Below are 14815 nucleotides of genomic sequence, written 5' to 3' on the forward strand. Positions count from 1 at the left end.
GTATGGTAGGCCTAGGACCAATAGACATACACTAGTAGTTTGGGCTATGTAAAAATTTCTGAGTTAAAGTGCCAATTAGAAAACTTTTTAGGCATTTGGAAACTGATGTTGCAAAAGTAGTTTTACGCGGATAGAAGAGTCTATAAGAGATACTACAGGATTTCAATATATTGCTTTGTTTGTTGAACCTCGCTATCTCAGCACGTTGGTTGTATCGAGTAAGATCATTGTAGTAATACAATAGCTGTTTTCGTGCATGTAAAAAATCATTAAGCTGGGTTTGTTTTAAACATTGAAGTATCTTAAGGAACAGAATAACAACCTGAAGTAGCCTAGAAAGTGTAAAATTAAAAGGTTATGTTTCAACCATAGTCCGTCAAAAACTAAATGCTGTTCTGTGAAAGAGTTTTAAGGTAGTTATGTACAAAGCCTTACCAATCCAGCCTAAACAAGTTGGACAGGCTTTCAGACTTACCAGGGCATGGGAATCCTTCTTTTATGCACGGTTTTGTTTCCTTTGGTGCCACAGTCAAGCCACAATCGTATAAATCCAAAACATCGTTGGTGTTGGGATCCTCACAATGCTTAACACGGGTTGAAATCTCCGAAGTACAGAAGGTCACACATCGCGACCATTCACTCCACTCACTTAAACGGGGACCTAAAGTGGCGAGAAAAACAGTAAGGCTGCTGCCCTCGTGTAGTTAGGCAGCCCAGCGATTCAAGATAGACTTGAAACGGTGCTGTTGATCACCACAAGTCAAATCCACCAAATGAAGTACCATGCTTGTATTTTGTGTTGTGATTAAATGGTGGTATTAGTTTTCATGCTTTGGTTAGCGATAATATCGGGTTTGCGATTGCATTGAGAAAATGACGTTTGAAGTATGATTTCCATGTGTGCTATGGTTAAGTTTGTTTGGCGAGAAACCGGTACATTAGCTTCACAATAAACACAATACCTATTAAAAAAAACTCAATATCAAACAAAGCAACTGTTGCGTTAATATTGCGAGAAGTAATAAACAGAGGTAAACCATTTATTCTATCGTTGGCTGATTGCACAAGTTAACGCAGTGTTGCTTCTTTGTGAAAACGTTTTTCAGGTAAAACCAAACAAAACTGCAACAATGTGAAAAATTGCGAAAATACACACAAATATAAATAGTACAAAAAACAGGCAGCAGGGTGTTAAAAATATTTTGTGAGCTTCAAAAATACACATTCTATCTTAGGATAAAAATTGGTTATTTTCTTGCCAATGTTTGTTAAAATGGACAATCGTTGTGTTTTTTATGCCATTTTACAGCAAACTTCGCAAAAACGGCTTACAAAAATGTAATACCGTATAAGAAGCCAAATAAATATATATGCAAGACTGGTTTTAAATGAAAGTTAATAAATTTCACTACGATTAATGGTTGAAACTATACAGTGGTTGATGAATTCGTCTATATTAGGATGATTTGACGGCCCTAATTTTCGGAACCAAGGCAGAGCATGTATAAAAACTAAACAATGAAACTGGTGCAAAAAATGTGCAACAAACTAAACGTTTTGGTGATACTTTACAAAGCTTTGCAATACATTATAACTAGTGGCAACGGTAAACTGGTAGACGCTGACACAAAGAAAATTAAAGGGCGAAATATTACCCAAAAGTAAAAAAACAAACAAAATAATACAGTCAGTGTAACTTATTCACCTTAAAAAAACTAACTGTGATTTCAACAAACTTTTTCATTTGTTTAAATCGGAGTTGTTAGGCATCAGTTTTTCGTCCACATTATAAAACAGCTATTTTTTTTAGAAATGAAATGACATCGTGACTATGAACGTGACGCTAAAGGATCTACAAAGTTTCAATTAAACATGGAATGCAAATGAAGCAAACATATAAATGCGGGTTATAATACTGCATTTTGACATGAAATGACCAAGTACAGATGAATAGGCACTTCTAAAATAATGGAAAAAGACACTTTTGCAATAGCACGTGTCTGGTAGCCCCGGTTAAAAATTGTTCCCACTTTAATTTATGACGTTTTATATGCGCTTATTTCGAGCATAAACTGGTGTTTGAGGTAAAACAACAATCCATGTGACGTCACACACCAGACGCATTAAGTGAAGGTGATGTCACACAAGTAAAAACACACGTTTGTCTTAAAAGTACAATTTACACCTACGTGGCCTTCCCCTTTCAAGAGACCAGCAAAAAAATATTTACTTCGGTTTCCCTTTAAGCCAAGTTTAAAGGGGATTGTAAAAAAATGCCGGCGGTTAGTACTGCAGGATAACGGCAAGCAGAGTGCAGAGTAGACACGCAAACCACACCACCGGGCGTTCAGCTGCTCCGCCACCTCCCGTGTTACCTGGGCATCCGACGCAATCCGATCCACAAATCTCACAAGCTCCTGTCTGTCGGAATTCCGGGATGTCAAGAAGCTTCGAAACCCTGCGGTCTGTGATGTAACAATGCGCATGACTTGGTTTTAGGGGTTACTACGAGTCAAAACAACAACAACGAGGCTTTTAAACGATCTTGTCAAATTTAGAGAAAACTAGTGACGTGTGAATACCGTGATGGCATGGTGACGTCAACAATACTCCACCACACAGCTAAAACATGTTGTAAGCAATTTGCAAATAATGGTTATAAATTTTCTAAATCATCTTTGATCCATGTTTGTGACGTAACTATGTCGTCACATGATCAAAATCGACGATACTGTGACGACATAGTCACAAACCAAAACATACTCTCTTGCCCAACAAAAACCTTGGAAGTGTAATAAAAAGGATCAAAAATTTTACTTACCTTTGTTGTAGTAGTCGGAGGCAGCAATGGGCTGAGGCTTTGATTCTGCAACATCGGCATAACGTTGCAGTTCGACATTTGCGCAATATCTGTCACCTGGTCCCAGCTAAAGACAATAAGCAAGGAAAAAAGCACTTATTATGTTGTCACGAAAATTTTGGATTTACAATTTTTAGTCGTCAGTGAAAAACATAATGATGTAGTAATATACCCTGGAAATAAACATGATGTACATGGTATGTTACTAACAAAAACCTTACACAACTGTTAATAAAACTTACATACTGATAACCGTTTTAAACACTTATATATTTGAAACCATGAAAGACACACTGTCAGCATAGAAGCGACTTTACCTCATCAAAGTATGTGTTCACACTATCATCTTCCAATTCAACAAGCTTGGCATCTTTGTTTCGTGTTCGTTCCTTTTCAAGATCAATAGTAAATCCGTTGGGCAACTTCTGTTCGAAGAGGAACATTCCAGTGCTTTCTGTGGCACCTGGTTTCAACCTAAGCCACAAAACCACCATCAGTATTTTTCAGTATATGTTGTGAAAAATTTATCACACTCTATGCGGATAATTTGCGTTCTTTTGGTAAAACAAAGGTGAGGGTAGTTTTACCTGTCAAAACTGTTGAACAAAGACTGAACGTTTTTGATAAAAAATAAACTTTTTTTTTAGGAAGAACTATTTGTCAGATAAAACTTACCAGATGTAAACTTAAAAAAAAGATTAAAGACAAGAAAAACACTTAATGAAGAATTGAAAATTCTAGAAAAAACAACTCAATATGAACCAAGTATAGTGAAAGCAATCCTTTACACACGTATCAAAAACCGCAAATCGCTTTGCACTGATAATTAATCACAACAGCGATTGTCAAAAATTCTGCTTTAAAAAGCAATCAATAACTACAAGCTTTCTGGTAGTACATTTCATGGGTATGGACTCAATCATTTCATAAATCAATAGTATACAAACACTTACTGGCAGCAAAAGTCCACCATGGCGCCTTTGGCTGAAGCAGAGGAAGTGGTTGCATTGCAGTCAAAAGCCTCGCCTACGAACGGCCCATCAGGTACGTTGTAACATACAGACAGTTGGGCAACACCAACCCCAGTACCTGTCGCTGTTACTTGAAGAAAACCGTTAGTCGATGGCACCTGTCAATCAAAATGACGTCACAAAAATATTGGCAAATGAAAACATTGCTTTTATGTTAAAGAGTTCAAAAGTCAAGGATGCTTGAAAAGTTCTAGTTTGGATTTTTTTAAATAAACCTTGTTTACTTACATCGACTTGATTGAACACCATTTGGTTGGCTGGTGTGATGTGAAAGTTGGTGCTGAACGCTGGTTCTTGGGTGTGGGTAGCGGTGATAGTAAGATCTTGTGGACGATCAACAAGTAATCCGGCAACATTCGACATTGCTTGGATGGCGATCACTGTATCCTAGACATAAAACGGTCTTGTTGCTTTTGTTTGTTTCTGCTTCTTCACAATTGATACAGCCTACTTGAGATCCAATTTGTTTTGAGGAGTGAAAAACCTTTAGTCTTTAGGGACTTACAGGCTAACCACTGTAAATATCGTGTTAAACAAAACATATGGCACAGCAAGAACATAACAAGCACCAGCTATAAAAACTTTTTTTTTTAAATTTCACAAATATTGCATGGCTAAAAAAGCTGAGGCAAGCGGCATAAAACGCAAAATGTGTCCTTTGGAAATCAGGAAAACTTCAGGGTAGAAAAACATATTTTTCAATATTTCTTTTTTTTTGCTTTTTTCCACATAATTAAAATTTAGCTTGATTTTTGCATTATTGCAGAAGACGACATCAGTTTCACTGACAAAAAAGTTAAAACAAAATTAAACAATTTTTTCCATTTGAAAAAAATATTAGTCCAAAAAATTCAAGATTATTCTGTAGCATCTCTTGTTCTTACTTGTGTTGAAGAATAACCTCCCCATTCGTTCTGTTGTTCAGACAACCACTTCATAATAGGCGCAGCTGACCCAATGCTGTTACGTCTGACGTAGGTGAGGAGCGCGTATGCCGTCATCTCTACGTCATTTCCGGGTGGAGTGTAGTAAGGTGGGCGCCAAGATTCCTTGTACGTCGATTTTTGTTCGTCAGTCTCTTCCCAGTAGTTCATGCCACCTGTAAGGGATGATTGATGAAAAATAAGGTTGAAAATTGTTAATATGATTACCACAGTTCTGTACTTGAATGTAGGAGTGATGTTCTAAATCAGTAGTTCTTAAACCCTTATTGGTCGTTGCTATCAATTATTTTACATTTGGAATCTAATTTGAGGTCACGTTTTGTCTAACTGAAGTGTGAACGTGATGTTGAATGTACAACAGCTCTCAGTGTCCCCAGTATTATCAGGGCGCTTGTGTGTGTGCCCAGGCACATGAAAACAACTTAAAATAAACAAAAATTCGACTTTAGCGGATTAATTTCCTAATTAAACTTTCAGTGAATGTATTAAGATTTTATTGTGCCCAGAAGTTTTCGAACAACAACATAAGTAATAGTAGTTTGCAAATGAACGTTATTGGGGTACTGAAACAAAACACTGGCAAATTTTTAAGCAACAGGCAAATAGGTCAGTGTTTCTCAATCTTATTCGGACCGCGTACCACCTGACGACTATTTCTATCGCTGCGTACCACCTATCATAAACCGTGTTTACATGGATAGACCAATAAATAGGCCAATTTTCTCCCTGACTAGCATATTTAGCAATTTCAAAAGACTGTACAAGACACGAGTTTCGCCCAAACCAGTGCTGATCAGTTGGGTCAATTGAGTTGCGATTTTAGATTGGACTAATTTAGGTATCACAGAAAGCTACTCGCGTACCACCTGAAAAGTTCCGGCGTACCACTAGTGGTACGCGTACCACAGTTTGAGAACCACTGAAATAGGTGATCTATTTATCTATTTTTTCTCAATTTGTGATTTTGTTAAGACGAACCGAAATTCGAAAACAAAATATACAACAAAAAATATAAAACCAGCACTTTACGCCATAAACTAGCTATAGATAAAAACAAACAGCCACGTAAGAGTATTTTATAAACCGCATGGATGTAGAGTTTGAAGGCTAAACAGATGAATTTTGCCGGGGGCGATTACATAACCTTACACATGAAGGGTTACATGTATGTACGCACGTTCAAGTTTGTAACTGTGACCGTATGCATTACGATGCAAGATCGATGAACTTTACGCCCCAGTGCGAAGGCTTCTGGTTTTGCAACAATATTTTCATGTTTGTTTAGGGCTGAGGGCCTTGCAACCAACGCAAGATAATAAATCTATAGTGGATTTGTTTTATGTGTTTTTTTTGTCAGTGTGCAAACTTTTCATGTACGAAAATATTTGAAAACCGTGCATTTATAATTTCCTCAAATTGTAATATAATGGCAAATTTCCATATTCTTGTTTTTCATTCCGGTATTAAAAACAATTTCTTTTCAAACATTCACCACCAAAAAATGAATTGACATATGGTTGAAAGAAAATAACGCCGCCTACCTTGGATTGTGGCAAGAAGCTCAAGAGCTTGAAGTGCCTCATTTGCTCGAGTGCTTCCAGCTACGTGCAGGGCGTATGTCACAATTGCCAACGCGTATTTGTTGGTTTTGATCGAATTTAAGTTGTCTTCGAGATAGCGACGAGCTTTGTCCGCTGCGATTTGAACCGACTAAAAAAAAAGTTAAAAATTAAAATGCCTTTTTGGGTCACTTCGTTCAAAATTTTAAAATTAATTTCTGGACTGCAAACACATTAATGATTGTTTTTGATTTAACTATTACTTCATTGCATGATGCCGTTACTGTTAATACGTTACAGTCATACATATTCAATGAGCGCTTTCAGGTACAATTACAGAATAAGTTACAGTTGGGTTAAAAAATGTATGTTTTGGTTATCGCGAACAGGTGACGTCACATGTTTTACGTCATGACCTGTCGATATATTTTTTTAAAAAAGATGACTTACCTCTCTGCGGAATGCAAAGTTAGTTTCCTTTAGCGTCACCAAAACGTAGGCTGTCATAGTAACCGGGCTGTTGACACCTCCCTAAAAATCAAAATCTTTTGTTTCAATATTTGCCTAAACAATAAAAGGAAACACAATAAAAGGACATTTAAAGCACATCGATGTACAAAACATAATGTATGTAGTAATAACATTGCAGGAGTATCAAAAACCGCTGTTATCATCTCTGCATATATTTAATGACTTTGGAAAATCTTGCTATTGATTTCAGGTATTTTTACCTGCATTGCTTTGTGTGATACTTTTCCTGGTTCTTGGAAATGGCCATCTTTCGATTGTTGGGCGACCAAGAAGTCTAGTCCAGTATTGAGAATGTTGACTTCAACAAGGGTCGGTTGCAATTCGCGGGCATGCAAAAAGCATTTGATTACGAACGCTGTAAGCCAAGTACTTCCTGAGTTATCGCTCTTGCCAAAAGCACTGTAAGATCCGTCGTCGTGGCGGTAACTGAACGAAAATAAAACAACATTGGAACGTGTTGTTGAAAAGCGTGGTACTTATGATAAAGTACACTACATTGGTAAAAATGCACTATTTTTCTTGGTAACACTGAACACGACTTCTAAAAAATATGAAATCTGTATTCGCTTAACGTGGTACTATCGACAGACTTTAAGATGTATAATAGCTGGCCCGTCTAATGTAGCCACATAGTTAAACTGAAATATCTATTGGTAATTGCAGGAGCTTTAAAAAAATGAGACATGAAGTTTTTAACGAATACATGAAGTTTAAATACAGTTAACCTTAGTTATGGCGGATTCAGTTAATCTGGATATTCGCCCAATTCAGACAAAACTCGAGGTACAAAAGATTTGTAAGGTGGTAAGACAATTGTCATTGGTTAATCTGAATCTTCGCCTAATTCTGACATGTTTTGGTTCAAACCTGTCCGGATTACCCGAGATTTTATTGTATTACCATAGTACTTACTTAAGTTCGTTACTGTAACCGGTATGGAAGTGATCAAAAGCTTTTTGTTTGGTTGCAGCATCAAGTTGGTTGGCTCTGTGCAGATACAATGTTACGAAAACATCCGGCGCAAAACTAAGCATGTTCTGCTCGCCACAGCCTGAAGGTTTCCTCAGCAAACGTCCAAGGTTACTTAAGGTGTTACCGAGAATGTCACCTGATGGAAAAGGTCACAAGAGGTCAAACCAAAGCAGGTTTTAACAAAGTTCAAGACAGATGAAAATCCTTGCTACAGGCTATTGATGCCAATTAGTTAAACGGATTTAAAACGTTTGTTTGGAATAAACAGGTTAAATTTAATGACTCAACTAATTGACATTTCTGCTCGTTATATTCTAAATTTCGGAAAGAGGGAAGCTATTTTTTATACAGTCAAATTTTTTAGCGTTTTTTACCCAAATAAATATATTTAACAAAGTGCCCGTTTTTGGCGACTGTAAAACTGAGATAAAAGCAAAAATATTTCTCAAGGCTTTAAAGTGACACGTACCATAAACTGAGAGTTTGACCCTGGCAGATCCGGGTACGATGTCTGTGGGAACGCGGATTTCCAAGTCTTGTGAGGCGTCAGGAATTCGACTGTTAAGTCGGTTGACCAAGATGGAGGCAGCGTAACACTCTTGCACACCTTCGGGCTGGTGGACAATAAATGGTTGTTATTTTCTGCTGAACTAAAATCTGGACCTGAACTACTAACATTAACGTTGTATAGAATAAAATGGGTTAAGTCGATAAAATGTTCTATCAGCCTAGAATATATATACATTTTTTTGCTTCAAAATATAATGCAGTTGTAGCAAGTGGTTCTTCAAGATGAGTTGTGCTTTCAGTAATTTGTGGTGTAAAACGTATCATTTTTTAAAAAAGTGTGGATGCTCATGTGAAACTAGCAGTTGTAGTATAAATGCATTCCTGAATGCCATACCCAGCAAAGTACAAAAAGCCGTTTTCATACAGTAAGCTTTTATCATTTGACAAAATTACACCATTATTAGATTAAAGATGTTGCAGTGCGTCGTGAAACAAATAGGATCATGACACAAGGTGTGGTCAACATCTACGAGGACTTACTTTCAATTATTCTCATTTTATTTACTTTCTTGTATTCTGGTACAAAAACAATATAGGCTTACCCTGACGAAAACTTTTCTTGTTAGGGCGTCTCCTGCAATTTCCGAAATTGCTTGCACGGTGATGGGTACATCCCCTAAGTCAAGCATGCGCAGAGGGAACTTGACAGAGGTGGCGCCGTTAGCTGGAACAAAGATGTTACGGATTGGGCCGGCTGCAATCGGGTCATCACCGGGAAGAAGAAGCTCGTACTGTGTGCTCTGACCCAAGGACAGTTCAACCTACAAAAAGATTAAGACAAGATTTACAGGGTTTGTTCTTTACTGTTGTGTAAGGATGATCCGAAAACAACAGAAATAATTATTAAAGCGTTGAATTTTTTATCCAAATGTATAAATCTTAACACCTTGCCGTGGAACACAAGTATCTGTTAATCACATAATGAGACAGTTTGGCTATCAGAAATAAACATGATTATGTAACAAAACAATGGATTAAAAAGACTGACGGGAGAGCATATTTTATTAAATTAAACTTTAATATTTAGGCTTTATTATTATTATTTTTTATTTTTTTATTTTTTTATTCTCGTCCAAATTGTTGGCTGTTTTCGAACTGAAACCAAAATAATTTTGAAATATGATACATGTTTTATGATGGGAACCATTGATTGGCTACGATCAAAACAGCTGTGTATAATATCAAAATAATAATAATTTTTTTTTAAAGTTTTCGAACCAAAACTCAGAATGGCTTCCCAGCGGTTAAACTCCTATCAAATATCTGGCATAAAAGCAAGACAATAATAACAACAGCTGGTGATCTACTTACGGTCAAATCGTTGTCAAAGTAGTTGAAAACAATTGCTTGGACGACGATGATTTCATTGCGAGTGATCTTAAGAGGTAGATTGAGCGACACAAAGAACTGACGAAAGACAGTGATCTGAGGACACAAGCACATTTCAAAGAGGCACTTGAGATTTAAGCACCGAAGTCCTTTATTATTAAGGTTTTGTAAATGTCACACCAGAATTTAAACAGTGTTTTGCCTTACATTTGAAAAAGGAACCACAGACAACAATGACTTTTAAATAAACGAGTGACTTAAATTTTTGTTTTGTTTTAAAACTGCATCTTCTTGCCGGAATTTTTTTACCGAGGGTTGTTAAATGACCATGGAACGATTTAAATGACCGATAGAAGAAGGAAATGCAACATTTTTTTAAATTTGAGAGTAACATTTCAGCAGAAACATACAACATTGTTATTTCGACACAAACCTTAAATTTGTCAGCAAGCCCGAGACCGTATTCATCTGATACTGAGAAAACACTGAGGATCCATGATGTGATCGTATCTGGAGCTGTTGTGTTGAATGTGGCCGAGCCATCAGCACTAAGATGCCAACAAAAGAACACTTGAGTTTCGAGCAAAGGCGTTTGATGGGTTAAAGTTGTTGCGATAAGCAAAATTTTGTGATTTTTGAGGTGATTTTGTTGGTTTAACACTTGCATGTTTAAATAGGCGAGTTTAAATAAAAGGAAATTTAGCACAGCGTTTTTCTTATAAAAGGCCAGAATTTACCAAAACATTCAAATCAACTTCCTTATAAAACAGAGTGATACACAAAACTTTTACAACAACATGCAGAAATCGATATGACATTCATGCAAACATAAATACAATGCAGTACTGTTGTGATATAACGTAACATGCATCATGCATCAAATAACGATTTTGTGAAGTATGAAATGCTAATCTGAATCCTGCTTGAATTGGACAATCTAATACGCCAGCAACAAGGTTTAAGATATTTTACAAAATATTTTGCATTTTTGAAGATTGAACCATACGAGAGTGAAAAAAGTTTAAATAAAACTGAAAAAAATAAAACTGACGATGCCAATTCAGGCGAAATATTTATATTCCTTCCACGAAATGCTTCAACTGATTTCGTTACTGGGAGAAAATTTTCCTTTTTTACTTGAGTAAAAAATAAAATATCGATAATATCAAACTGAAAAAGGCTTGAATCGCAATCGAATGACATCCACATATTTTTCATTGAAAAACATGGCTTGTTAAGTTAATGACAGGAGTGTAACAACACTTAGGTGATGTGACAGTGAGGGTCAACTGGGTTGCACACTATAGTACCCTGTAACGGCGTCTGACCACAACCAGGTCTCGGGAAAATACGAACGCGGTGTGGGAACACTGCTGACCCTGTCGACACCGCCGGCACCGCTCGTAGGAGCAAAAGCCATAAGCTCAGGGCCCCCGTCGTTTCGAAGTCGCGTCATGAAAAACGGACCATTGTAATCTGCAACATAAGCCACAGGGAAAAAGTGAACAACTTGCCTCAAAAAGCTGAAACATTTTCTGTCCAATTTTATAGGACCTTTTGTTACGTCTGACAGGCAACTCTTGGCCACGTTTTGTTTAAGTAGGTCGAGGTGATGCTCTAGAATTTAACATATGACGTCCTTGTGATGCACAGCTGTTTTGAAGACAGCACTGTGTATACACAATGGGTGAGCAATGAGTGCATTTTTATCAAAGCCATGAACACGAAAAGAAATTTTAAACTGATTTTCGGGTTATCTGGCTTAATAAATTCCGAAAAAACTTGTTTCAGGAAAGATCTTCGAAGTCACACGCAGAATTTCAAAAGACAATTAGATCTCAGGTGTAATGTGCATTTTCGTCATCCCAATGTTTAAGCAGTTGTATATACACTGGCCACGATTCCAATTATTTACCAGCAAAGAAAGTACTCAATTTCGACAATTTAAAACTGAACAAAACAAATACAACAAGAAACGCCAATTTAGACAGCAGTTTTGCATTAGGTCCATGAAAAAGAAAAAAAGCATCTGTTTTTTAGCAGATACTTGAAGACAGCTTAAGCTCGAAATCTGATAACTTGGAAAAGGGACTAACGATGAGGTGATGACGTGGCTATGACGCAGGACAAAGTGTTGGAGCGTGCAGGTGTCTGGGTTGAAAGACACAACAAGTCCTTGGGATTAGTTAGCGAGATTGTGAAATGGGGTCAAAATGTTGTTTTAAAAAATATGTTTTCTACCCGGTAATGTCGTTGTCCCAGAGCCAGGTCTCCGGGAAACGTGTACGAGGCTTTGGAGACGAAATTTTGACCGACAAAGAGTCAGCAGCTATGCTGTCATCAAATACAAGGTTGTCCTGTTCAGGAAAGAAAGCGAAGCCGTATTCGGTCCTCGCTTGTATGAGCGTTAAATCTGCAATGACATAAGATGGGCGTCTTTGGATGGCCAAAAAGTCAAGTTGGATTTCAATTTGTACTGTGCGTTATTGTAAAATAGTTGTAACCGTTTATATATAGGATCCGACGATACAAAAGCTTGGGCGAAATATATAATTTGTGAAAAAAATCGTACATCGGTTGATTCTGTTTTTGACGACAGATTTTGTACACTGTGTTTTGTGTTGAGCTAAAACTAACTTCAGCCATATCAAGCGTAATTAATCTGTACAGGAGAGCTTGAATACCCAGCAATTTAAAATATCAAATTCACAACCAGTTTTTGAAGTTAGGCACTTTGCTTACGTGAGCGAAGTATGAAATAACAAAAAAAGAGTAGCCATCTTGTAATTATCACATAGATATAATGTAAAATCAATTTCTCAATCACAGTTTACGAGAAGTAAACGGTATTTGAAATTAATGTAGGCAATATTTAGAATTTCTTGGGTCGTTTTTAGACATCACTGCGTTTTAGCTATGTACACAAGGATTATAAATCGCCTAGTGGACAAGCTGTTAGTCACGTACGCATTTTTGCATAATTTGGTACACCGCTTATGGTAATTCATGTGATTCAGTTTACCTCTATTAACAGTGTTTAAGACGTCGTTGAAACTTGCATCATGAAACCTATTTATTTAAATGCAACGGGGACAATTTAGCGATGCGGTCAAGGTAGATCTTATTTGTGTTTTCAAAAAAATATATATATATAACAATAATAATTAGGTTTTGAGATATTTGTGTTTTATCATGCTGCAGGCGAGGCCATTCTAGATCTAAATCGACACCGCTAAATTCCATCTCGAAGCGTTTAATTGCGTTTAACTTGTTTGTTTTAAACATGCCGTAATAGTTCAGTGCCCAAAACTGAAATCATCCGCCATAAAAATATAAACAAAAATGCGTTTAACTTTAAGCCATAAATGCAAGATTATCAATTGCTTAAACCATAAAAGGTAAACCTTTCAATCAGTGACACGCGTGCAAAATTAAAACTCGTCATTTTGAGGTGCAAGTCACATTGCGAGCAACACACAAAACGTGCAAAATGCCCCTTATACCCGGCTATTCTATGATCCCATAACCAAGTCTCTGGAAAATACGTTCTTGGGGTGGGGGTTAAGGTTTGGGTAGACCCAGCAGCAATAACGTTTGTTGTACCCTTGGCAATTTCAGCGTCCACATTGAAGGCAAAAACTTGATAATCAACTGCAAAAGGGTTTAAATACCTATTGTTAACTATTCGGTTACCCTTCTTAGGTTTTTACATACAGATTACAATTATGTTTAGTTTGACTTGTAGTAGGGTATTTGAAATTTTAGGACATAAAAGTTTGGAAAAAAACACAAAAACAAAATAGGTGGTTGTAAAACACAAAACTTTGAAAGCATTTCGACTCCACCAAGCGCTTAAACTGTCCGGAGTGTAAATAGGTTCAGTCCAAGATAAACAACCAACTGTGACCTTCTCAACGGGGCGCAAGTTGTCCATACCGACAAAAGAATGAGCAAATGCGTGTGAACAACACATCTTAATCTCTGAAAGATGAACAACCGGTTTAACCAGTTGCACATTTTAGTAGTCTGCAGGTCAATTGCCTTTATACGAAGAGATAGTTTCCGTACCAATAGGTCAATGATTCCAATATCAGAGGTCAGGGATCTCGTTGGAAAGAAAACAATTCAAAGTGTTTCCGCTGATGTGACAAGCAAGTAGCCACAATTGAACTTTAATGTATTACAACACCAAGACCTCGTTTTAACCGTGGATATGGGAACCATTTACCCACAGGTTAATGAAAAGATTTCATGGTATCTAGGAAGAACAATCATCGTGGCAACATATAGAAAATAATCCGAATAAGGCCTCAAGCTTTTTGAACAGATGTGTTGCACACATTCCTAAAAAGCTTCCAAACAGGATAAACTTCCGTTTAAATGTTTGTCAAATGAACATAGATATAATATAGCATTGTCTTGTAGATAAAGCCCAGTTGCTTAAAAAACCTGCCGATTTAAACCATCCTTTAATTATGAAACTGCTTCGGAATTATTCCTTCAGAAATAGAGTATAGGCTGGAACGAACATATCGGTTTTCCGTTGCAATATTAATTGGCGTAATTAAACATACCACCGCTGACCTACAATATATAAACGGGTCAGTGTGCTTGGATTGCGGATTTTCAAATGTGATTTAGAAAGCTAAATTTGCACAATTTTTGAGCTGGAGCACACATTGAGGCATCGAAGTTTAGTTTCAAGATGGAAAATTTTGAAACAAACGTTTATATATCTAAAGAGCTGCAAATTTAAATCTGAAAAACGCAAGGAAAAGGAGAGCACAGAACGAAGCATGCCACGCTACCACATTAATAAAGACACCACAAGAAAAAAATGGCAAGGTATGCTTTTATCATTATTACCTAAACTTGCGTAAGATGATAGACTGAAGTTTTGATAGGAATTAGTGGAAGCAGCATAGTGCATATCAAGCAGGAAGAAAAACATGTAGGAGACGTTGCCAAACTCATGCATCTACAACTTTAAGTTCTGTTAAGCTAACATCTCATGAGGTA

General features: G+C 36.9%; 1 protein-coding gene across 5 annotated transcripts in view; it reads right to left on the reverse strand.

Annotated features, from left to right (window-relative positions):
- Positions 1 to 14815, reverse strand: part of LOC145222236 (CD109 antigen-like) — a 29714-nt gene that overhangs the window by 4397 nt on the left and 10502 nt on the right. For 3 of the 5 annotated variants that reach the window (XM_080088311.1, XM_080088308.1, XM_080088309.1), the window contains exons 17-31: positions 10230 to 10344; positions 9779 to 9892; positions 9010 to 9228; positions 8367 to 8511; positions 7838 to 8033; positions 7126 to 7351; positions 6845 to 6925; positions 6377 to 6545; positions 4776 to 4990; positions 4120 to 4278; positions 3814 to 3989; positions 3178 to 3334; positions 2822 to 2927; positions 2376 to 2465; positions 476 to 661 (exon numbers count right to left, since the gene is read on the reverse strand). In XM_080088311.1, the coding sequence (XP_079944437.1) occupies positions 476 to 661; positions 2376 to 2465; positions 2822 to 2927; positions 3178 to 3334; positions 3814 to 3989; positions 4120 to 4278; positions 4776 to 4990; positions 6377 to 6545; positions 6845 to 6925; positions 7126 to 7351; positions 7838 to 8033; positions 8367 to 8511; positions 9010 to 9228; positions 9779 to 9892; positions 10230 to 10344 (2354 nt within the window). Of the gene's footprint in view, positions 1 to 475; positions 662 to 2375; positions 2466 to 2821; positions 2928 to 3177; positions 3335 to 3813; positions 3990 to 4119; positions 4279 to 4775; positions 4991 to 6376; positions 6546 to 6844; positions 6926 to 7125; positions 7352 to 7837; positions 8034 to 8366; positions 8512 to 9009; positions 9229 to 9778; positions 9893 to 10229; positions 10345 to 11106; positions 11273 to 13299; positions 13448 to 14815 lie in introns of all 5 variants that reach the window. The other 2 variants (XM_080088310.1, XM_080088312.1) reach the window with 2 other exon arrangements.

Source organism: Phallusia mammillata, chromosome 4 (assembly GCF_965637545.1).
Source record: "Phallusia mammillata chromosome 4, kaPhaMamm4.hap1.1, whole genome shotgun sequence".
In the NCBI taxonomy this organism is placed as follows: domain Eukaryota; kingdom Metazoa; phylum Chordata; class Ascidiacea; order Phlebobranchia; family Ascidiidae; genus Phallusia; species Phallusia mammillata.